This window comes from Macaca nemestrina, chromosome 13 (genome assembly GCF_043159975.1).
Source record: "Macaca nemestrina isolate mMacNem1 chromosome 13, mMacNem.hap1, whole genome shotgun sequence".
Taxonomy (NCBI): domain Eukaryota; kingdom Metazoa; phylum Chordata; class Mammalia; order Primates; family Cercopithecidae; genus Macaca; species Macaca nemestrina.
The window spans coordinates 80,325,044-80,350,888 of record NC_092137.1 but is presented as its reverse complement, the minus strand read 5'-3'; the positions used below and the strand labels follow the sequence as shown (position 1 = coordinate 80,350,888).

The 25,845-nt window shown below is 40.2% G+C and overlaps 1 protein-coding gene across 6 annotated transcripts in view; it reads right to left on the bottom strand.

Moving 5' to 3' along the window:
• LOC105465339 (catenin alpha 2) overlaps positions 1 to 25,845 on the bottom strand; it is a 1,482,339-nt gene that overhangs the window by 779,754 nt on the left and 676,740 nt on the right. For all 6 annotated transcript variants that reach the window (XM_011713753.3, XM_071077395.1, XM_011713752.3 and 3 more), the window contains 3 exons: positions 25,344 to 25,510; positions 6,922 to 7,041; positions 2,526 to 2,792 (listed from right to left, as the gene is read on the bottom strand). In XM_011713753.3, coding sequence (XP_011712055.1) covers positions 2,526 to 2,792; positions 6,922 to 7,041; positions 25,344 to 25,510 — 554 coding nt within the window. The remainder of the gene's footprint in view (positions 1 to 2,525; positions 2,793 to 6,921; positions 7,042 to 25,343; positions 25,511 to 25,845) is intronic.

The following is a 25,845-nucleotide window of genomic DNA, read 5'->3' as shown; positions in this document are numbered from 1 at the left end:
TTCAACATGTTGACATACTTTGCTAACAGATTTTCCCCACATGACCTCAAGTTTGATTTTTATGAATGAAAGCCTTTTGCACACTAATTGGGGATAAAAGGTCCTTTTAATGAAAATGGTCTGGAAACAAAAGGCAGCATGAGGAAGCAGAAGCTGTCACACTCTCGGACAGAAGGTGGCAGCAGCTGAAGGTCCTGAACTGTTCACAGGCCTTCTCCCTGTGCTTCATATTTTCACTCTTCACCAGCTCCTCACTTAGGTTTTGTTGTTTATTTTTGATAATAAAATAAATTATAACTAGAATAATGTAACTGTGTCAAAATCTGACTAAATAATCCATTCTTAACTAATTTTAATAAACACCAATTTATCAAATAATTTTGTATTTGAGATTGCTTATGATTTTTTATTGTTTTATGGACGAGTCCATTTGAGTTTCACTACACACCTTTAAAATTAATGTAGCATTATAATGTTTTAATATCTGTGTGTATGACCTGCTCCTTTACTTTTCCCTGGAATATGGCCTCATTCATTCTTTATTCTAGGATATTAAAAAAAAAAAAAAAAAAAAAAGACAAATAAAAAAAAAATCCTTTATCACTCCTCTGTCAAGTTCCAAAAGAATCTTCTTAGAATTTTATTGGGATTGCTTGAACATTATGAAAATTGATAGGATCAATAGTTCTACTCAAGATCATGATATCATTTACTGAGGAGTAAAACTTGTCCCTCAGTAAAGTAATATAATTTGAATTTTTAGGTCCTTCACATCTATATTAGACTTATTTCTAGCAGATATAAGAAAAAAATAAAATTAACTTTTAAAAAATCATTTGTTTTGTGAATAATATGTCTCTTTCCTCATTATTCTATCTTACATGATGAAAATTTAGAGAGTTTAGTATATTTATGTTATGCAAAATAAACATTATTCTGAACTCTCTCATTATTTTCTGTGAATTTTTGGTTGCTTCCTGCAATTTTGTGAAGAAAATTACCTATTATTAAGTCTTCATTTCTGTAGCAAGTGCTTTAAATATATTATCATATTTAATCCTTACAATAAAAACCTTAGGAAATAATATATGGTGTGAGACACATATAACTAATTGTAAAAGTATGGGAAAGAGGAGAGACCACTGTGAAAACGGTAAGAGCTATCTGAATATGAAGTAGTAAAATTATTCCTCAATTATATCATCCATCTCCAAGCCTTGAACAATCATTGCTTTGCTTTTGGACTTTTTTACCAACCGCTAACTAGTTATTTCTTGCCAAAAATTCACATCAACATATTCAAAAGCAAGCTCATCATCTTTCTTCACGACCCTTAAGTAACCTATTTTTCTTCTACGAATTCCTGTAACATTGTGTTTTATCAATTAAATGATATTTAGTGCATTCTACTTCCCTCATCTCCCCTGCAGGATTATATAACACTGGAAAGTAGATGTTAATTATTTATAAATCTTTGTAGGCTTTCATTGATCATAAGATAAATAAATTGCAACTTCTCACAGGTCCTCTGGTCCGGGGGATGCAAGGGCTGTCATCCCGGAGTGCTGATGACATGTGTGCAACCTTCTCACTCACACTGACGCTTCACATATGGCTCAGCACAGTGAACAATCCTCCTTGCTTCTTCCCTCACTTTGACACACCTCCCGAAACAGCCAGTGTAGAATGTAGGACTTTCACAGAACTAACACAGGCACTCCCCAGAGGGGCCGTTCTAAGGAAGACCAGGGTCCTGTGCGGGATCATAGGGCAATGGACTTTATCATTGATTTAAAATAAGAAATTGATGGCAGCTTTTCATCCAGGCACGACATAGAGGCAACATACATCTAGGCTGCCCATAACATGTACCCCTTTAATAATAAAGATGATCACCAAATTATGAACTATCCCTAAAATAGCCTGTAAGGTATCTCATCCTTTACCTGGAAGGAATTGGGTACTCTTAAATACAGTTGTTCCTTTTTTTCTTTTCTTTTCTTTTTTCTTTTTTCCCCCTCCCGCCCCACCAAACCCCCCCTAACCCCCCACCCCCGCGCCGACGGCATTTCGCTGTTGTTGCCCAGGCTGGAGTGCAATGGCACGATCTCGGAGCACCACAACCTCCGCCTCCCGAGTTTAAGCGATTCTCCTGCCTCAGCCTCCCAAGTAGCTGGGATTACTGGCGTGCACCACCACGCCTGGCTAATTTTTTATATTTTTAGTAGAGATGGGGTTTCTCCATGTTCGAACTCATGACCTCAGGTGATCCACCCACCTCGGCCTCCCTAAGTACTGGGATTACAGGCGGTGAGCCACTGCGGCCACATTTTCTTTAAAGACAAGTGATAATGGCTCAGCCAATATATTACAGACATGCATTATGTAGTTTATCTTACTATTAAAACCTCCAAAAGAGAAAAATCAATGTAAATTATTGTAGTGGCCCTTCATCCCCAACACACTTTTTTTTTTTCCGTCAGCACCAGCGCCCACCCCTCTGTGTACCTCACCAGGATGCTTACGTCAAACTCGTTAAGAGCTGCAGCCAGCTCGCCGATGCCCGTGTGGCCTTTGGCTTCGTCAGTGGGCGAGGTAGCTTGAGCAGCATTGGAGATGCCGGCGATGGCCTCCTGGACTTGTTTGAACACATAATCTCGGTTGGCTCTAGTAGCGGCAACATCTGGGTGGCGGAGAAATGCTTGAGAGGCAGTGTACAGCATTGTGGCATTCTTCTTCAGAGCCCCTCGGGCGGCTGCCATCTCATCTCGACAATGAGGATCCTTCAGCTCCTGTGTGTGTAACACATGAAAGCTGTCACACACATGAAATTTGCATGGAAATATTTGCAACAGAGCTTGGAGTCACAGACTCTTAGTAACACACTGAACTTCAGAAACCCTTGTGCTGTTTCTAGCTGCCAGGCCTTTGCATATACTGTTTTGTTTGTTTGTTTTATAGAGACAGAGTCTGGCTCTATCACCTAGGTTGGAGTACAGTGGTGTCATCAAAGCTCACTGCAACCTCCATCTCCTGGGCCCAAGTGATCCTCCTTCTTCATCCTCTTAAGTGGCTAGAACTACAGGTGCATGCTTCTACACCTGGCTAGCTAAAAGAAAAAAAAAAAAAAAAAACAATTGTGGAAGTGGGGTCTGGCTATGTTGCCCAGGTGGGCCTTGAACACCTGGCCTCAAGGAAATCTCCCACCTCTGCTTCCCAAAGTGCTGGAATTACAGCCATGAGTGACCACGACTGGCCTACTGTCCCTTTTATATGAAATGCCTGAGCTTTCCTCCTCTGCCCTACCCTTTCACCTGACAGGGCTCCACTGCACATCCTCCACCCAACTTTCTAAGCTGTGTCCCCTTTTATCTGTTCCCACAAGACACTATTCCTCTCCTATCACTAACACTTATCCTACTTTACTGTATTATTTGAGCATATATTTTTCTTCTATAATGTGCCTCTAATGACAGCAGGGAGCCCTAGTTGTCTTATTCAGTGGCTCTTCAGTCATTAGCACAGTGGCTGACCTATAGGAGGCATTCAATAAAATATTGCTGAAAGAATATAAAAACCAAGCCACCAACAAGGTAAGCTGATTGCATGGGCCACAGAGTAAGTTATGAACAGAGAGAAAACCTGAAAACGTCAGTCTTCTGAGGCCCTACTTGCCTCCATATTCAATTACTGTTACAAACCTGGGAAACCAAACTTCTGATTTTTGCTCAGCACATCAATGTCCCTTCATTATCATTTTCAGAATAGGGTCCCTTCTTTGTTGTTGTTGACAGCCTCTAATGGCAGCTCATCATTAAGTTTAGAGAACAGAAAATAACAGGCCAAAGATGATTTGTTTTCCTCGTTTTGGATGACAAAATAATACCACTAGGGAGTCTCTTTATTTCCGTCTTTAAAGACTGTTGTTGAGAAAATGTTCACACAATTTTCAGAAATGTCAAAGTGGTGCTGCTCTCTGAGAGCCATGCAGGATTGCCAGCTGTGTATCTCTAGGAGAATATTCTTCCAGCTGGAAAACATCAGTAAAGGGTATTTGAACCACTGGGTTTCTCGTCCTATTTGCTCATTTGGCATATGATAGATGAATGACCTGGTAACAAGAAATTACATCTTCTGTTTTGTTGGTCAAAATAATTCTGAGACAAACACATTATATTTTATATCTATGATTTTCAAGAAAATTGGTAATAATGAACAATTTACTGAACCATCTTTTTTCCACTTTAAGCATTAAAAGATGGATGCTAGGTAACACAAACTCTAAATTGGGATTATTTAATTTGAGCCCCAGAGATGAAAATGGATAAACAGGTAACAAATATTTGAATGTATTCTCTACGCAGGGCAATGACTTGGGCACGAGAGGTAGGTTTCTCCTAAACAGTCATGAAAGCCTTTATTAATATCAGAACATCTGGTCCAGAAATTCCATTCCTGGGTATCTATACTACAAAAAAAAAAAAAAAAAACCACAAAATGATAAAATAGATCTAAATACACAAGTGAGAAATGCGGGTTGCACAAATCTCTCCATAAAGATACTCGAAGAAACATGTTTTAACCATAAGAAAAAAACTGTAAACAATCTAAATATTGAATTATCAAGAATTGGTTGGAAAAAAACTACTGAAACCTTCATATTGGAGTATGTGATGATTAAAATTAGTTTCTAAAAATTAATAACATGAATACTATTTATAAGATAAAAAGCAGAACACAATATGCATATTTGTATGCATAGTATGATTTTAAATACATTAAAATGTGAAGATAAATATCTGAAAGAAAATATACCAAAATATCAGCACCATATTATTTGTGGGTGGTAGGGTATGATGTGTTTTTCCCCCTTCTTTCTGTTCTACTGTTTTTCTAAATTTTCTTGAAAGAGTCTGAACTAACAATCAACTAAAAACAAAGTATTAATGAAGCAAAAATAAATAATGTAGGTATTTTCATATGAACATCATCTATATTCTCGTGGCTTTTAATGTCAGCTACATGCTGACGACCCACATTTCTATCTCCAGGCCACACTTCTATTTGATGTTTCAATGTGGATATCTCAAAATCAACATATCTGTGTTGGTTATTTTAGGTGACAACTTGACTGGATTGAGGAGTGTCTAGAAGGCTGATGAAGCATTATTTCGAATGTGTCACTGTGAGAATGTTTTAGGAGGCAACCAGCATGTGAGCCAGTGAATTAAATGGAGAAGCTTCACCCTCAATGTAGCTGGGCACCATCCAGTGGGCTGAGGGCAAAGATAGAACAAAAAGGTGGAGAAAGCATGAATTCATTCTCCGTCTCCCTTCCAGAGCAGAATGTCCTTCTCCTCCTGCCCTTGGACATCAGAACACCAGGTTCCTAGGCTTCTAGACTCTGGGGTCTGCACCAGTAGCCTCCTAGGCTCTCCATCTCTCACTATTCAGAGTAACTTTGCTCCTGTTTATATTACACGTTGGGCTACCATACAAGATTCCCTTCAAACAAGCAATTCTGCTGATAAAAACATATTTAAAAATAACCACATAAACTAAAATCACATTTATGTGCCTGTCTCACAAAGGACTAGCTCTTGGTTAAGTTCCTAATCCCAGCCTCCCTTAAGCCTGGCACAGAATGAACATTCAACAAATGTTTGTTGAGTGGAACTTTCCTGTTGGTCGGAGAGAAAGTTAGAGAAACTATGAATGGCCCAAAATGTTTTAAAAAATTCTGGAAGCAGTCGAGAGGATGGGTGAAAGGATTTTAGGAGATCCTTCTACATTTGGAAATATTTTTTCTATGGCCAAAGAATAAAAACCCACTCTGTGGGAACAAAATACTAAAGGTATCCAGTGAGCAAACAGAGCTAGCTAAAACTGACAAATCCCTAGGCAAAAGGGAGGCTGATATGGCCTGGCTCTGCATCCCCACCCATATCTCATTTTGAATTGTAACCCCCACATGTGGAGGGAGGGACCTATAATCCCCACGTGTGGAGGGAGGGAGGTGATTGGATCATAGGGGCGGTTTCCTCCATGCTGTTCTCGTGATAGTGAATGAGTTCCCACGGGGTCTGATGGTTTTATAAGGCAGTTTTCCCTGCTCTTGCTCACTCTCTCCTGCTGCCTTGTGAAGAAGGTGCCTACCTCCCTTTCCACCATGATTGTAAGTTTCCTGAGGCCTCCCCAGCCATGTGGAACTGTGGGTCAATTAAATCTCCTTTCTTTGTAAATTACCCAGTCTCAGGGCAGTTCTTTGTAACAGCATGAGAAAGAACTAATACTGAGCCTGAGGAGATCCCAGGTCACACAGCATCATCAGAGTGACTCATGCTCGCCTGAGCTCTTCTCACCCCTTTTTCCCTTCCTCCCTTTCCCTGCTCCCCTCCCCTTTTCCCCCTGTTCTCTCTCTCTTTCTCCATCCCCCTCCATGCCTTTCCTCTCATTTTGTTCGTTTTCTTCTTCTCGTTCATAAAAATTTCACCCCACATACTACATATCCTGGGAGTGCATACGTGTGGTGGTGTTCACAAGACTAGGAGACAAAAAGTGAGGGCAAAGGGTGACATCCAGAGACTGACCACAGCACCACCCCACAGTTTAATAATTTTTATTTGACGTCAGAGCTGTGTTCCTACAGTGGATAGATTAGAGTGTAGTAGGGCTAGCAGACTGGGTCCCACCAGTGAAGCAAGTAATCTGTGGCCTGCATATAGGTGGGGGCCAGAGATTGGTCCAGAGCCCACCATGGCATCACAACTGGCCCCTGCAGGAAACAGTCTTTGTCATCACAGGTTCTTAGGGCATTTGATAGCAAGCAGACGCAGGTGATCCATTGTTCAGGCCTATAAAGCTACGGGGTTATGTAAACTCACCCATTTTCTCCCCTAGCATTTCCAAAATCTTTCCCACCTGTTGTCTTCTTGCTGCTACATAGTTAAGTTTCACCATCTCTTTTCCAAACTCTTTAAAACGGTTTGCAAGGTCTTGCTCATTTGTAGCATTTTTGACAGCTTCTAGGGCCTCTTCCACCTGCAGTGGTGAAAAACAACATACTTATTAGTGGATAGTATTTAAATATTATTCAACATGTTAGAAATGGAATTTGCACCCAAAAAATCTAAAACACTAGTATGTGTTAACATGTAAATGAAAAAATAGGAGAAGAGTTCCCCTAACAATCGTATAGTTAGATTAAATAGTTGTTTAAGACTTAAAAAATATTTTGTATACAAAAGAAAATAATTGCTGAGCTCCTGGTGCATATAAAATCCTGTATTATATTTTATTAAAGTATGGTTTGGAAAGAATATCAACCTTTAAGTAGAAACACTAAGGAAAATATATTTGAGAAAAAATACTGAAGTTTAGAAAAAAGTCTAGAAGCCTTCAGAAGAGAAAATGGTTTACAAACAAAAGACTGGAGAAATTCCTGAGCTGCTAAAAATTTAGGACAGCATGAATCTGCAACCAATGTTGACAACATCTCTAGGACTGGGACTAAAGGGATTATCTTTTTTTTTTTTTTTTTTTTTGAGACAGAGTCTTGCTCTGTCGCCCAGGCTAGAGTGCAGTGGCACAATCTCAACTCACTGCAAGCTCCGCCTCCTGGATTCAAGCCATTCTCCTGCCTCAGCCTCCCTAGTAGCTGGGACTACAGGTGTCCACCACCATGCCTGCCTGGCTAAATTTTTTTTTTTTTTTTTTTTTTGTATTTTTAGTAGAGACGGGGTTTCACCATGTTAGCCAGGATGGTCTTGATCTCCTGACCTCGTGATCCACCCACCTCGGCCTCCCAAAGTGCTGGGATTACAGATGTGAGCCACCGCGCCCGGCCTAAAGGGATTATAGTTTTAAGCTGAGTTTATACCTCTCCATCCAATGGAAAGAGGAAATATTGTTTCCTTGAAAGCAAGTGAATTTGAAGTTTTGTTGCTACCTGACTGACAGGGACTTAGCGGACTCCTTCACCACAATATCTTAATTTTAGCTAATTGTATCCACAGATGGGATAACTTAAAGGTTTACCGATTGTGGATTTTTTCACACCATATTGAAGTTAAGATCATTGTGGAGAGGAGAAAAATACTTCTCAAAACTTAAATTATTTATAAAGGAATTTTGATGCTATACCACTAAGGTGGTATCAATTGGAGTGGAATGGGGGTGGACAGGATGATGGCAAGCACACTGCCCTACCAATGTGCCATGCTTCCAAATTCCCACAAACTGTCTCCCTGAACTTTTCCATAGTAGCATTGGACCTGAATTGTGAATTCCATCAAAATTCCTTTATAAATAAGTTAAGTTTTGAGAAGTATTATTCTCCCCTCCACAATGATCTTAACTTCAATATGGTGTGAAAAATTCCACAATCGGTAAACCTTTAAGTTATCCCATCTGTGGATACAATTAACTAAAATTAAGATATTGTGGTGAAGGAGTCCGCTAAGTCCCTGTCAGTCAGGTAGCATCTTTATAGAAATAATTTCATCAGTGGAAATAGCCAAGAACACGGTCCTGAGTGAATAAAGCACAAGACAGACATGTTTTTGGAAAATCAACTGTTCTTAAACATGAAGGGAGTCTGATAGAGGCCCCCAACTAGTTCCATTTCCTGAGAGAGGAATGGAGTGCTAAGGCAGCTTTGAAAGAAAGAGGAATGAGAAATGCAGGAAATACTTGGGCAGCATTCAGATAGACTCTTGCTTAATTTTGGGCAAATTAAAGGGCATTATACAGACAGTGCATTGTTTGACAATTCTGAAACACAAATGACAACTACAATGGCTGAAAATAGCCATAGATTATATTAACTCAAATCTGAACTTAATTGAGGCTTGACACAATCACAAAGGTGGCTAATTTCACTTCCTTATCAAGTGCACTAAGCAAAGGAAAAGAATATGTATCTAAGCCAGTAATAATGAATATCATCAAGTCTTTTGTCCCAGAGATATGTAATACCATTCAATTTACCAAATAGGCTAACTCCTTTTAGTAAGGAAAGAGTGGTAGCAAGCAAAGGAAGTAATTTGGAATGATACTGGTGGCGGGGGTTGAGAGGGAGGTTAATCTAGATGCCACATAATGCTTATGTGCTGGATTGGGAAATTTAAGTTTCCATTCTCAATTTCTATGGAAAGCATGCATCTTCTTTTTTTTATAATTATAAAAATATGAAATGATGATATAACTCCTCAATGTTAGTCATTCTCAATTCCTATTAGGCTCTAATAGTGCTCATGTGAAAAAGGAAGTACAGTTGAAAAAGGAACTGTCATGTGTTTGGTTTTTTTTTTTTTTTTTTTTTATTATAAAAGTGTATATTGTTGGAATAGATCATTACAGAGTCATTGGGGAAAAACAGAGATAATCACTTCTGTTAACGTGGGCAAGATAAATCATGACATCAATAATTATAAGAAAATTAATATCAAACACATAATACTATAGTTGTAAGTACATTTCTTATATTAACTTATCTAATATTCAGAGCAATTCTGAGATAGGTACTATCATTGTCCCCATAATAAATATGAGAATCTGATACAAAACAATGTCACGTACTTGTCTCAGATCATGGTTCTTGAATGGTGGAGTAAGGTTCATATCCAGGCATTCTTTTTTTTTTTTTTTTTTTTTTTTTTTTTTTTTTTTAAATTTATTTATTATTATTATACTTTAAGTTGTAGGGTACATGTGCATAACGTGCAGGTTTGTTACATATGTATACTTGTGCCATGTTGCTGTGCTGCACCCATCAACTCGTCATTTACATCAGGTATAACTCCCAATGCAATCCCTCCCCCCTCCCCCCTCCCCATGATAGGCCCCGGTGTGTGATGTTCCCCTTCCTGAGTCCGAGTGATCTCATTGTTCAGTTCCCACCTATAAGTGAGAACATGCGGTGTTTGGTTTTCTGTTCTTGTGATAGTTTGCTAAGAATGATGGATTCCAGCTGCATCCAAGTCCCTACAAAGGACTCAAACTCATCCTTTTTTATGGCTGCATAGTATTCCATGGTGTATAGGTGCCACATTTTCTTAAACCAATCTGTCACTGATGGACATTTGGGTTGATTCCAAGTCTTTGCTATTGTGAATAGTGCTGCAATAAACATACGTGTGCATGTTTCTTTATAGCAGCATAATTTATAATCCTTTGGGTATATACCCAGTAATGGGATGGCTGGGTCATATGGTACATCTAGTTCTAGATCCTTGAGGAATCGCCATACTGTTTTCCATTATGGTTGAACTAGTTTACAATCCCACCAACAGTGTAAAAGTGTTCCTATTTCTCCACATCCTCTCCAGCACCTGTTGTTTCCTGACTTTTTAATGATTGCCATTCTAACTGGTGTGAGATGGTATCTCATTGTGGTTTTGATTTGCATTTCTCTGATGGCCAGTGATGATGAGCATTTTTTCATGTGTCTGTTGGCTGTATGAATGTCTTCTTTTGAGAAATGTCTGTTCATGTCCTTTGCCCACTTTTTGATGGGGTTGTTTGTTTTTTTCTTGTAAATTTGTTTGAGTTCTTTGTAGGTTCTGGATATTAGCCCTTTGTCACATGAGTAGATTGCAAAAATGTTCTCCCATTCTGTAGGTTGCCTGTTCACTCTGATGGTAGTGTCTTTTGCTGTGCAGAAGCTCTTTAGTTTAATGAGATCCCATTTGTCAATTTTGGCTTTTGCTGCCGTTGCTTTTGGTGTTTTAGACATGAAATCTTTGCCCATGCCTATGTCCTGAATGGTACTACCTAGGTTTTCCTCTAGGATTTTTATGGTATTAGGTCTAACATTTAAGTCTCTAATCCATCTTGAATTAATTTTCGTATAAGGAGTAAGGAAAGGATCCAGTTTCAGCTTTCTACTTATGGCTAGCCAATTTTCCCAGCACCATTTATTAAATAGGGAATCCTTTCCCCATTTCTTGTTTCTCTCAGGTTTGTCAAAGATCAAATGGCTGTAGATGTGTGGTATTATTTCTGAGGACTCTGTTCTGTTCCATTGGTCTATATCTCTGTTTTGGTACCAGTACCATGCTGTTTTGGTTACTGTAGCCTTGTAGTATAGTTTGAAGTCAGGTAGCGTGATGCCTCCAGCTTTGTTCTTTTGACTTAGGATTGTCTTGGAGATGCGGGCTCTTTTTTGGTTCCATATGAACTTTAAAGCAGTTTTTTCCAATTCTGTGAAGAAACTCATTGGTAGCTTGATGGGGATGGCATTGAATCTATAAATTACCTTGGGCAGTATGGCCATTTTCACAATATTGATTCTTCCTATCCATGAGCATGGTATGTTCTTCCATTTGTTTGTGTCCTCTTTGATTTCACTGAGCAGTGGTTTGTAGTTCTCCTTGAAGAGGTCCTTTACATCCCTTGTAAGTTGGATTCCTAGGTATTTTATTCTCTTTGAAGCAATTGTGAATGGAAGTTCATTCCTGATTTGGCTCTCTGTTTGTCTGTTACTGGTGTATAAGAATGCTTGTGATTTTTGCACATTAATTTTGTATCCTGAGACTTTGCTGAAGTTGCTTATCAGCTTAAGGAGATTTTGGGCTGAGACAATGGGGTTTTCTAAATATACAATCATGTCATCTGCAAACAGGGACAATTTGACTTCTTCTTTTCCTAACTGAATACCCTTGATTTCTTTCTCTTGCCTGATTGCCCTAGCCAGAACTTCCAACACTATGTTGAATAGCAGTGGTGAGAGAGGGCATCCCTGTCTTGTGCCAGTTTTCAAAGGGAATTTTTCCAGTTTTTGCCCATTCAGTATGATATTGGCTGTGGGTTTGTCATAAATAGCTCTTATTATTTTGAGGTACGTTCCATCAATACCGAATTTATTGAGCGTTTTTAGCATGAAGGGCTGTTGAATTTTGTCAAAAGCCTTTTCTGCATCAATTGAGATAATCATGTGGTTCTTGTCTTTGGTTCTGTTTATATGCTGGATTATGTTTATTGATTTGCGAATGTTGAACCAGCCTTGCATCCCAGGGATGAAGCCCACTTGATCATGGTGGATAAGCTTTTTGATGTGTTGCTGAATCCAGTTTGCCAGTATTTTATTGAGGATTTTTGCATCGATGTTCATCAGGGATATTGGTCTAAAATTCTCTTTTTTTGTTGTGTCTCTGCCAGGCTTTGCTATCAGGATGATGTTGGCCTCATAAAATGAGTTAGGGAGGATTCCCTCTTTTTCTATTGATTGGAATAGTTTCAGAAGGAATGGTACCAACTCCTCCTTGTACCTCTGGTAGAATTCAGCTGTGAATCCATCTGGTCCTGGACTTTTTTTGGTTGGTAGGCTATTAATTGTTGCCTCAATTTCAGAGCCTGCTATTGGTCTATTCAGGGATTCAACTTCTTCCTGGTTTAGTCTTGGAAGAGTGTAAGTGTCCAGGAAATTATCCATTTCTTCTAGATTTTCCAGTTTATTTGCGTAGAGGTGTTTATAGTATTCTCTGATGGTAGTTTGTATTTCTGTGGGGTCGGTGGTGATATCCCCTTGATCATTTTTAATTGCGTCGATTTGATTCTTCTCTCTTTTCTTCTTTATTAGTCTGGCTAGTGGTCTGTCAATTTTGTTGATCTTTTCAAAAAACCAACTCCTGGATTCATTGATTTTTTGGAGGGTTTTTTGTGTCTCTATCTCCTTGAGTTCTGCTCTGATCTTAGTTATTTCTTGCCTTCTGCTAGCTTTTGAATGTGTTTGCTCTTGCTTCTCTAGTTCTTTTAATTGCGATGTTAGAGTGTCAATTTTAGATCTTTCCTGCTTTCTCTTGTGGGCATTTAGTGCTATAAATTTCCCTCTACACACTGCTTTAAATGTGTCCCAGAGATTCTGGTATGTTGTATCTTTGTTCTCATTGGTTTCAAAGAACATCTTTATTTCTGCCTTCATTTCGTTATGTACCCAGTAGTCATTCAGGAGCAGGTTGTTCAGTTTCCATGTAGTTGAGCGGTTTTGAGTGAGTTTCTTAGTCCTGAGTTCTAGTTTGATTGCACTGTGGTCTGAGAGACAGTTTGTTATAATTTCTGTTCTTGTACATTTGCTGAGGAGTGCTTTACTTCCAATTACGTGGTCAATTTTGGAGTAAGTATGATGTGGTGCTGAGAAGAATGTATATTCTGTTGATTTGGGGTGGAGAGTTCTATAGATGTCTATTAGGTCTGCTTGCTGCAGAGATGAGTTCAATTCCTGGATATCCTTGTTAACTTTCTGTCTCGTTGATCTGTCTAATGTTGACAGTGGAGTGTTGAAGTCTCCCATTATTATTGTATGGGAGTCTAAGTCTCTTTGTAAGTCTCTAAGGACTTGCTTGATGAATCTGGGTGCTCCTGTATTGGGTGCATATATATTTAGGATAGTTAGCTCTTCCTGTTGAATTGATCCCTTTACCATTATGTAATGGCCTTCTTTGTCTCTTTTGATCTTTGATGGTTTAAAGTCTGTTTTATCAGAGACTAGTATTGCAACCCCTGCTTTTTTTTGTTCTCCATTTGCTTGGTAAATCTTCCTCCATCCCTTTATTTTGAGCCTATGTATGTCTCTGCGTGTGAGATGGGTCTCCTGAATACAGCAGACTGATGGGTCTTGACTCTTTATCCAGTTTGCCAGTCTGTGTCTTTTAATTGGAGCATTTAGTCCATTTACATTTAAGGTTAATATTGTTATGTGTGAACTTGATCCTGCCATTATGATATTAACTGGTTATTTTGCTCATTAGTTGATGCAGTTTCTTCCTAGCCTCAATGGTCTTTACATTTTGGCATGTTTTTGCAATGGCTGGTACCGGTTGTTCCTTTCCATGTTTAGTGCTTCCTTCAGGATCTCTTGTAAGGCAGGCCTAGTGGTGACAAAATCTCTAAGCATTTGCTTATCTGTAAAGGATTTTATTTCTCCTTCACTTATGAAACTTAGTTTGGCTGGATATGAAATTCTGGGTTTAAAATTCTTTTCTTTAAGAATGTTGAATATTGGCCCCCACTCTCTTCTGGCTTGTAGAGTTTCTGCTGAGAGATCTGCTGTTAGTCTGATGGGCTTCCCTTTGTGGGTAACCCGACCTTTCTCTCTGGCTGCCCTTAAGATTTTTTCCTTCATTTCAACTTTGGTGAATCTGGCAATTATGTGTCTTGGAGTTGCTCTTCTCGAGGAGTATCTTTGTGGCGTTCTCTGTATTTCCTGGATTTGAATGTTGGCCTGCCCTACTAGGTTGGGGAAGTTCTCCTGGATGATATCCTGAAGAGTGTTTTCCAACTTGGTTCCATTTTCCCCCTCACTTTCAGGCACCCCAATCAGACGTAGATTTGGTCTTTTTACATAATCCCATACTTCTTGCAGGCTTTGTTCATTTCTTTTTCTTCTTTTTTCTTTTGGTTTCTCTTCTCGCTTCATTTCATTCATTTGATCCTCAATCGCTGATACTCTTTCTTCCAGTTGATCGAGTCGGTTACTGAAACTTGTGCATTTGTCACGTATTTCTCGTGTCATGGTTTTCATCTCTTTCATTTCGTTTATGACCTTCTCTGCATTAATTACTCTAGCCATCAATTCTTCCACTTTTTTTTCAAGATTTTTAGTTTCTTTGCGCTGGGTACGTAATTCCTCCTTTAGCTCTGAGAAATTTGATGGACTGAAGCCTTCTTCTCTCATCTCGTCAAAGTCATTCTCCGTCCAGCTTTGATCTGTTGCTGGCGATGAGCTGCGCTCCTTTGCCGGGGGAGATGCGCTCTTATTTTTTGAATTTCCAGCTTTTCTGCCCTGCTTTTTCCCCATCTTTGTGGTTTTATCTGCCTCTGGTCTTTGATGATGGTGATGTACTGATGGGGTTTTGGTGTAGGTGTCCTTCCTGTTTGATAGTTTTCCTTCTAACAGTCAGGACCCTCAGCTGTAGGTCTGTTGGAGATTGCTTGAGGTCTACTCCAGACCCTGTTTGCCTGGGTATCAGCAGCAGAGGCTGCAGAAGATAGAATATTTCTGAACAGCGAGTGTACCTGTCTGATTCTTGCTTTGGAAGCTTCCTCTCAGGGGTGTACTCCTCCCTGTGAGGTGTGGGGTGTCAGACTGCCCCTAGTGGGGGATGTCTCCCAGTTAGGCTACTCAGGGGTCAGGGACCCGCTTGAGCAGGGAGTCTGTCCCTTCTCAGATCTCAACCTCCGTGTTGGGAGATCCACTGCTCTCTTCAAAGCTGTCAGACAGAGTCGTTTGCGTCTGTGCAGAGGTGTCTGTGTGTCTTAGTTTACTGTGCCCTGTCCCCAGAGGTGGAGTCTACAGAGACAGGCAGGTTTCCTTGAGCTGCTGTGAGCTCCACCCAGTTCGAGCTTCCCAGCAGCTTTGTTTACCTACTTAAGCCTCAGCAATGGTGGGCGCCCCTCCCCCAGCCTCGCTGCTGCCTTGCCGGTAGATCACAGACTGCTGCGCTAGCAACGAGGGAGGCTCCGTGGGTGTGGGACCCTCCCGGCCAGGTGTGGGATATGATCTCCTGGTGTGCCTGTTTCCTAGAGCGCAGTATTGGGGTGGGAGTTACCCGATTTTCCAGGTGTTGTGTGTCTCAGTTCCCCTGGCTAGGAAAAGGGACTCCCTTCCCCCTTGCGCTTCCCAGGTGAGGCAATGCCTCGCCCTGCTTCAGCTCTCGCTGGTTGGGCTGCAGCAGCTGACCAGCTCCGATCGTCCGGCACTCCCCAGTGAGATGAACCCAGTACCTCAGTTGAAAATGCAGAAATCACCGGTCTTCTGTGTCGCTGGCGCTGGGAGTTGGAGACTGGAGCTGCTCCTATTCGGCCATCTTGCTCCGCCCCCCCCATGTGTTTGGTTTTTTAGGCACTCAAGTCAAATTATATTTTATGGTATGGAAAGGCAGTTTTAAAACATTTTTATAGTTTAATGAGAATCTCGTACCTCAAATCTTTGAAACACCAAAATCAATGGTGTTGCACATTCTAATAGATTTATAATCATCTTAACTTGGCTATCAACAGCATCATTGAAAGGACAGTTCTTGGCAGCTAATTTGTTCCTGCTGCTTATTTGAGATGTAAATCTCTTCTCGGGACATAAAAACTGGTTTCAGGGAAGAGCAAAATAATTATCTCAGAGGGAGCTAAATTCTGGATTTGTTTTCTAATATATATAAAACAGGCTTCTTATCGGCTGTTAATCAGACCAATTTGGAATATTTATTTTACGGTGTTACACATAACTTATTTTCTCAGTGGTTTTCTCTGAAGAATCTAGATGCCAGTTTTAACTTGTTCTTATAATTCAATAAAATATTTCTCCAAAGAAACACCAAGCAAGAATGGGTCTTTCCGTGTAAAGGTAAACTTAGTTAGATGTAGAGTTTGAATCCAGAAGGATCTAAGAAGTCTAAAAGTTCTCATAAAGAATCATGGGGGCAGAATCTGTCCAAGGTCCCACAGAAATAAAGGAAATGGAACCAAAGTCTGGAATATGGGCACACACTGTTAGTAGACAGATGAGAGATGGAGATGGATGGATGGATGGATGGATGGATGGATGGATGGATGGACAGACAGATGGATGGATAAGATAGATTAGATAGATAGATGATTGATAGGTGATAGATAGAATATTGAAGGGACATTGAAAAAGAAGAAAAAACAAGTTTAGTGAACAGACACTATTGACAATTCAAAATTAATATAAAAATTAAGTCTTTATTTTTGAACAGTCAAGGATTTTGAACAGTCAAGGATCTTTTGTTCTTTCCGGGCAGCTAGAGAAAGAAAATTGACTCCTATGGGCCAAACAAATACCTTGCTCTCAAACATTAACTGTTCATGGAGGAGTTAAAGACTGCCAGTTGAACAAAGAGCAGAAGATACAGAAGAAGAGCAGGGGACACTTTAACCAAGATACACCTGTGTGGGACCCAGCATGAAGAATGTTAAGTACAACTGTGTGATCAGATTGGTCTGGATTTGAATCCCAACGATGTCCTTGGCAAGCTCTGTGATCCAGGGAAGCTACTTCACCTCTCCAATCCTCACATCTTCATTAATAAAATGAGGATAATAATGTCTACACACTATGCACAGGTTTTGTGAGAATTAAAGGAGATAATAAATGCAAAATATCAAATGCTTAGCAAAATGTACGGCAAGCATGAGGGGCTCATTAAATAGAGATACCAACTTGCTGCATGGGGGAAAAATGCCTTAATAATTTTGAAGATGAAAATTTCTGTCTTACTCTTGCAAAGTCTGCAGATGACAGGGGTGCTGGGAAGACTAGAAAGAAAGCTGCAGAGAAACTACAGGCAGTGGGCTGCCTAGTGATGGCTCTAAGAAGGACACTGGTGTCAATGGCTGAGCCCTTTGATAAGGGGGAAGTTTGGAAGACTCTTATGTCCTGGATTGGGAAATGATTTCTAATGAGCTGACATAAAGGGATCGCTCAGAGGCAGCTGTCATACCCTTTCCCGTTAAACATGCCCTCTTGATCTTGGACATTATAGCCAGCCATTCTTCTCCCACTGACCAGGCTGGGCTTATAAACACCAAAGCCAGAGCTCTTTGCTGAACCATATATTTTTGTCCTTAATATTTATAACCAGTGAATAGATAAAGCTGAAAAGACTGACACTTCTAGAAAAGACACTAACCCACTAAAACCCAATTTAGTGGGTTAAGAAATTGTTTTCAGAACTTGTCACTTACGACTCTTAAAATCTTGGCCTTCTCACAGGCCTGTTCAAAATAGCCTGTACTCCCATTCCTAAAGCAAGCCTGTCCCTATTATTTAGTCTAGAACTGTGTCATATTGTTTGAGATAGTTAGTAAATCAGTGTCTTAATTTTCCTGGTTGAAACTTTACTTATTTACTTCAATATAAAAAAGCAGCCCTATAATTTATTTATTCATTAAGTATTTATGCAGAATCTACCATGAGGTCGGCATCTGGGGATGGGATAGTGTGAAACTGAGTCGTCTGATACATCCCCGCCCGCACTGTGTGTTCCGGTTCCCTGTAGAAAATTGCTGGCCATTCCATTACTAGAAATCGTTTTTGTTATGATAACCATTTCTGTTTGGACAGACTGACCCCATTCCAGGGTTTTACTATTGATACCTAAGTTGACTGGATTTTAAGTGACACTGACAAAACTATTTAATGGATCATATGTAAATCTCTTGTTAGAGTCTACTTTTACAGGGAAATTAAAAAATCTCTATCTTGGAAAAGGAGTTGGCCAAATGCATGAAAGAATGAATGCATGTAAGACCCGCCATCTAACTACTGTACTTTTTTAATCATATACTCTGGTATGGCCATTGGTGTCTCAGCATTATCATACTTTATATTTCTGCCCCATAAGGATACGTTGGTCTTCTTGATTAAATTGTGTCTTTCCTTGTCAACAAGGGAAGAAAAAAATGATTTCATCAAAAGCAAAGAACAATCACATGCTAGCGTCACTGATGTTTAAAGTGTCTTGTTAAACAAAGTACAATTTAGTTTATTATATATTTCCGAAGTTATTTTCAGTTTGTGCAAAAAACAGACCCCAGTGTCACTGAGTTCTTATGATATACAAGACAGTGTTCTAAATGGCTTACATCTATCTTATTTAGTCCCAAAAAACAGCTCTTGGAATTTGATACTTTTCTTATTCCCATATGCTTATCCAGTAGAGACTGAAGTCAGAGCAGAGGAGTTGTATAACCTGTCAGAAGTCTCACAGCAAGTAAGTATAGGAGCCTGGATTTGAGCCCAGGTAGTTTGCTCCAGAGCCCATACTCAATTTCTGAGCTATGCTGCATTGATTTTTCAGAAAGAGTGAGTTTCTAAAGCCTTGCCCCATATGATTAGTCTCCAGGTTCTATTCACTCTACCTCTATATCCTGAGTATCTGTAAAATCTACCTCTTTTTCACAATATGCACTGCCATTGCCTTAGCCAGCTTTTCATTCATTAACGGGCATGGATAACTTCAATAGTCTCTTTATGTGTCCCTCTTCTAATTCCTTCTCCACGCTGCTACCGAAATTACTTTTCTAAATCACTAAGCTGAATCAAATTCTTAGCACTACTCAATGGCTCCCCGTAATCTATACATAGAGTGCAAACTAATTATCATGTTATCCAAGACCCTCCATAGCCTGGATCTCTCTGTTTAACTTGTTATTGCCTCTCCCCACCTTGCCCACTATGCTTCAACAATAGAATCACTGGTGTTTCAAACACTCTAAGACTCCTCTCTTAATCTCATGCCTTTATTCTTTCCTTGCTTCATAAAGCTCTCTGTAGTTGAAATCTGTTGCCTAATCTGAATCTGTTATCTCCCTTCTTATGGAAATAGAACCCTATTTTCCTTCAGTAACATGCTCTTTTCCTGCGTAGGCTATTAAATCCAAATTTACCTTTTCTGCTTGTGCTGTGCAAATATAGATGGGCCCCTGAAATATTACTCCTTTCCCAGCTGGTCTGATGTTAAGCTTTGTCAGTGGAGAGTGTTGCGTAGATGCTGCCAGAGGAAAGGGTTTGGTTCCTGGTTCTGGTGTGCTCCTTCAACAGGCTCCTGCAGCAGGGGAAGCTTCTCCAGCACCAGGCGGCCAGCGGCTTCCCCTCAGTATGCCCCGCTGGGCAATTCTGTAGCAGAATGTCTCCAGTGAGACACCCTTCCATGAGCAGCTTTCCTCAGCAATTCAAAGGGCAGATTTCTAGCAAGCTCCATTATACTGTGTGGCACCTTAGTGACTCCTTTGTCATCAAGTGACAAAAGGCCACGCCCTCCAACAACAACTGGATCTCAGGCTTGGTAGGGTGGGGTCCTCCCTAGACTGCCCTATGCCAGCCCCAGGAGTAGCAGCGTCTCCTCATATCTGCCATTCCCATAGTCCTTAGCGTTCTCGTCATTTCTTATAAGCTAATCCCTTGTTATTACGAACTGCTATTAGAGTTAAGAATTATTTAAATGTTCCCTGTTTAAATGACTGCGTGGTTGTGTTCCCATCATTGGACAGAATGATTCATCCCCCAACTCTTCGATGGGGCCAACTCTTTCCAGTTATCCCCAACTTTCAGCCCCCAGGTTGGACTTGAGACTCTGACTTATTGAATCTAGGCCCAGCCATAGGTTCGAGGAGAGGCAAACCTCATTTAGTTCAATGAGACTCAATCTTGAGACCTCCCTCTCCCAACCACATCATCCTTTCTCATATTATCCTAAATTGTGCAGCAATACAATATGGTTAAACTGATCCCATTTCCAGCTTGGGGTGAGCAAAGAGCAGGAGTCCTGACCATGTTAACTAAGAAACAGTCTAAATAATTAACTCAGAGATATGCACATGACTGAGAGATCAACTGTGCCTAATAAGATTGTAGAACTTTTTTTTTTTTTAGAGCTATCAGGAAAGAGAATTTCCTCTTTTGTGCTATCTTTAGTCTAAGATCATGCAACATTCAAAACGGTTGGCAAGTGCTTTGAGACTATGAAGCCCCCTATAAGGGGCTACAGAGAACAGAGTCCTCAGTGAGGAGGAAAAAGAAAGAAAAACCTGGTCTTTGTCATGCTTTTGCACCTTGATCAAGCTTTGCCTGAAGCTGTTACCTCTGGACTTGTAATTTGGTGAGCCAAAATATTCCCTTTTCAAAAAACTAGGTAGAATTAGGTTTTCTGTTATTTACGAAAGAAAGCATCATAATTATATGTTCCTTCTGGGTGAGACTACAGCAATATGCACCCTTTCCTAACATGCATTGCACTCTATGCTAATATCCTAATGTCTCCCCAGTAGCCTGTAAGGTTTTGAAGGCAGGAGCCTAGTCTTATTCACCCTTGAAGTAATACATCTTGGCACAGTGTTTTGCCTATGGTCAGCACCTGATAAGTAGTTCTTAAACATATAATTGAATAACTAAATAAATTATGAACAATGCAGCTGCATGAAGCTAATATCATGGTAGCTATGACAGAAAAGATATGCTAAAAACCTGGGCCATATTTTCTGCATTTATAATGAGGGACAAGACTATTTTATAATACCAATTGACTGTTGTTATTCAAACACAAGAGCCACATTAGAACTTCAGGACTAAACAGCAGACTTGAGAAATAATACACTACTGAGGCTGCATGAGGCTATTTGATGCTAAACTCACAAAGTGACAGCTAATGTTAAGATCATCATGTCTCACCAATGCCCCCCTCCGCCCACCACATTAGAACAGCAGCAATATATTTGACCTCTGGTAGCCACTAAGGAAACTTGACTTCTTGAGAAGCTAAGGGTTGCTATTTTCTATCTTGCTATTCCATTTTCTAGAGAGAAATGATCAAATATTGAAGAACATCATTATCCCAGGATCTAGCCTGAGGATAGAAAGAAGGTGATTGTTTTCTCTGACATACACATCTAGATGAGTTTATGTGTCATGCTATCGCTCATGCTAATAATTGACAGTATAATCTGATTACATTAGTTTAGAGCCCGGGGAAAATAAATGTCCCTCTTCATGATCACTGATTGACATGCAGCGTTCCTTTAAGATTCCAGGATGCCACATATCAACTTAACACACTGACAATGTGAACTGATTGCAGGATATTCCAGGTATCTGGCTAGGAAATCATTTGCCAGCAGCCTCAACAATAAAATTGATTATAATTCGGTATTTTTAATTGATGTTTGAAATGTAAATGATTACTTTTGCTTTACTCAGGAGCAGTAAATTTTCGCTTGGGTGCTAAGTGGGCACTAGAACTCTAAGTCACCTACTGTTCTATCACTATGCTCCTGAATTTAAAATAACAGCAGCAGCAAAAGCCTTTTGCAGTCATGTGAATCTTTAATATAATATACTCAAAGAGAACTCAATCTTAAAGTACCACAAATACTTGCATGATAGCACAAGCAGCAAACAAGTAGCATAACTTGAGCACTAAGATATCTATGTGTTATCTGAGAAGAACTTCTCAGTAGCCATATACATTTAAGTTTCTAAACATAATTGTCAAGTAGCAAAATGCAGAGACCTACACACTGCCAAGCCACATGACCTTGGCAGGGCTCCTAATCCGTCACTCATTTTTAGAGGCTGAACAACATTTGCCCATGATTACTTAAGTGACTATTCTTCATCAACCTGGAGAACTGCTAATGAAAAAACATGAATATAAGTTGCTGCGAAAAAAGGTAATTCTCTCCATGTTCCTCCAAGTTACTCAGAGATGAGAAAAATTAACATCTGGAAAGAATGCAAATAAAACTTTGACATATGGCCTAAAAGAGAAAAAGTAGAATATTCTGTGTAACACTTAAAGGTAAAAGAGATATGTAGCAGTTAACACAGCAGGAGGCTGTAGTCTCACTACAGGGTATTACTCAATCTGAACCCTACTAGAAAACCAGAGTCACTACTTTACTCTTATGAGAAAGCAACCGTCACTCTTTTCTTTCTCATCTATGTTTTACCATCCAGGTGGTAAAGAAACTCCTTCTTTATTTAAAAAATCCTTGAGAAAGGTGTAAATGTTTTCTAACTTGCTTCATCAAAACACGTAAAGATATTTGATATGTTCTTCATCCTGCGTTACAGAAAAACAAATAAATAGAAGCTTGCAGACAATACATTTCTTTATCAGTCCTGAGAAGATACGCTTCTGCGCAAAAGAACTGACATACTACTGAGTAGAACTATGTGCTACGTTTGTTTGCAATGAATTACTGACATACTCTCTTTTTTTTTGGCGGGGGAGGTGGGTAGGGGCAAGAGCTCATCAGAGAAAACACCTGACAGCACCAGGAACTGTAGTTCCTCATTTGCTCCACAAGATAGCAACATTCCACCACAGCTGTTTGCTACAGACGCTGCGCTTTAAGTAGAACAAATGTGTTATTTAGTCTACAATCATTTTTAATTTTACTACTGACAGTCTGACAGGACTACTTAATATTGCCAGGTTGACCTTTCCATGATTTTGTGCTAAATCTTTTTTTTTTTAACTTCCCTTACTCGGCTCTGTGGAGAAGAGATTGCAATTGATTCCCCATTACATTAGGCTTCTGTGATCTGATGAGCCAATGGCACTGGTCAAAACAGGTGGGCTGAGAGGCAGGACTGCAGGAGGCAACTGGTACCACACGTGGCGTCATGGCCCTGGATTTATCACTCTTTTCGAGTGTGGAGTGTAGGCAGTTCAGCAAGGATATTCAGCCCATCATCACTCCCTGACAGTTGCTGACAGGGCCTTCCACAGCACAGCAAACAATGACATGTGAGATGGAAGGTTAATTTTTTTAGGTTCAGTCCTATTATTTCCTTGCTGGGGTAAAGGAAGATTGTCCTTCTGTGGAAAGACTTATCTTAAAATATTGCCTTTGAAGACTAACTAGGCTGTAAGGGAAAGATAACAAAACCTTTCTTCCAATATGCTTGAGAAGTAAGTTTTGTGTAACTGAAAAGATGCATATAACAGAGATGGGCTGCAGGAACGGCAGCCAGTATGGCAGCCTACAAGTGGTTCCAGTGATCTTACACTCCCTACTCAGCTGCCATTGACGGGACACTCACTTTGTGCCCTTCTCTGGGATAAGTGCTTCATAGGAATCATCCCCATCCAAACCTCCCCACCACCCTGAAGGCTGCACTGCCATTAGCCCCACTTTAACAGATGAGATATCTCAGATTTACCTGGTAGGTTGCCACACAGATGGTAAGTGATACCAAACCAAGATTAAACCCAGTTAGTCTGACTCCAGCAGCTAAATAGTTAATTATAGTACTGTACTGCCCTTCAACAGCCTCTGAAATAGGTAAAGTCTCTCCTCAAACTGCTCACCTCATCCAATTTCAAGAGCCTTTCCTGGCTTTGCAGAACCCATTCCCTGAAAAATTCCTAAGAAAAAACAAAACGAACAAACAAACAAAACTTCCAAGCAGTTTCTTGGTGTCCCTTGCTCCTCAGGAACCTGTGTACAAGCCATAAAGAGATATGCTTCCTTTATGTCTATGACCTCGGAACTCAGACTGTAGGTGTTGGAATTTGAGGCCTTTCATATTTTTCCAGAATTTATATAAAACTTGGAAATCTAGGCTACTTTATTGGGGCCAGCTTGTGTAGAAGATCCTGCCCAAGGTTTTTTGACAGAGAATAGTTATGATTTAAGTAATTTCTTGGTGATTCCTCCTACTGAACAAACCTGAGCTCAATGGTGAGGTGAGAACAGGCTCTCGTTATTCATTTCCTATCTTCCCTGGCCCCTCCTCATAACCTGCTTTCACTGATAAAGAAAACAAGACAGGAAGATTGGCTGATAGGAAACATGATAATCCAGGAATGCCCAGGACAGTAGGGGAACCAACAAGCAATTGGTTGGTTCTCCAAAAAGTAAAATGTGGCTTGCATCGCATCATCTAAGGACCCTGCGATCAGTCCAGAGTTGGTGCCAATTGTTCAGGAATCATATTTCAATGAGGGTGTGGTATAGGGATTCTCTAAGCAGAGGCCATATTGCCAAGCAGCTAAGTTACATCATCTTTGTTAAAGTGTTGAACCATCCTTGTTGCAACTAGATACCAATCAGCAAATAGGAAAACAGAAAAAGGACCAGTAGTTAAGGACTGGGGAGGTAGCCTTAATCACTATTCCATTAAAATTTGTGATGAGAGCAGGGCTTCACTTCTATTACGAAACAAAAGAATTAAAAGAAACCATGAAAAGCAAGGCACATATAATGGTGTTCTATGGGTTAGTGGAACAAGCATGTGTCCACCCAGAGAACCAATCCAGATATTTTTAGATGCCAGGCTTGGTGAAACCAGATTGACTTTAGCCATGGGAAATGTGGATGGGGCCCCTTTTCATTGCCAATATACGGTTCAAACTCCATATATCTACAGGAGAGCAAGGCTAGAGTAGATAGCAAAATATATTCAACATGTAATCCACAGTAAGCTGGGCACAGGTGGTCAGCTACTCAGCAGAGCTGACCCCAACCTGAACCATCACATGGAACAACATTGCTCTGAATCTTGAGACAGGACAAAGGCAGGTCCACCCCACCTAGCCTCTGTAGCCTAAAGAATATACTGTTACACATTCCAGGAAGTAGGGAGAAATCTAAACTCTCAGCTTTTAGGAAAAAAATAATAATTCAAGTGAGTCTTACAAAACTCTTTGAATATATTATTGAATATAACTTTATTATTCGAAAAAGTTGGGGGTGGGCCTCACATGGGTAGGTAACGAAGTGATCTGGTGAGCAATGAAACATCTAGAGTAGAGGCCAGAGACGTAATACACATGGTCAAGATTGCCACTCACATAAAGTTGTGATAAGTTCTACATACGTACAATTTTCAGATGGGATAAAAGTCTCATGACATCCGCCATGTCCGCCAGGATGAGTAAGCGTGTCACCGCGGAGAGCAAAGCCCTTGCCGCCCGCACCATGGTGCCGCGCTTTACCGACGAGCATGGGTCATCAGCAAACTCGGAGGAGGCGATGCGCATCGTCTCACCTGGAAGACAGACACGGAGAGGCAGGTGGGTAGACAAGAAGCTTAGAGGCTGGCCATCCTAAAGATCTGGGAATGGACAATTACTGTTTTAATTGCAAAACTCTGATGACCAGGTGGTATTTCTGCCACCTCTATTGCAGCAAAGAGCTCTTTGAGTCAAGTACATCAGTACATGTGGATAAGTGCTGTGTACCAAACAAGGTGCTCATTTCACACTGAAGTATGAAGTCATGCTTTTGACATCAATAAGGAATAGATTTAATTCCATTTGTCTAATAGTTAAGACGGATTTGCCTTGAGCTTAATCATCCTCTCTCCGCATTTGCCTTGGAACC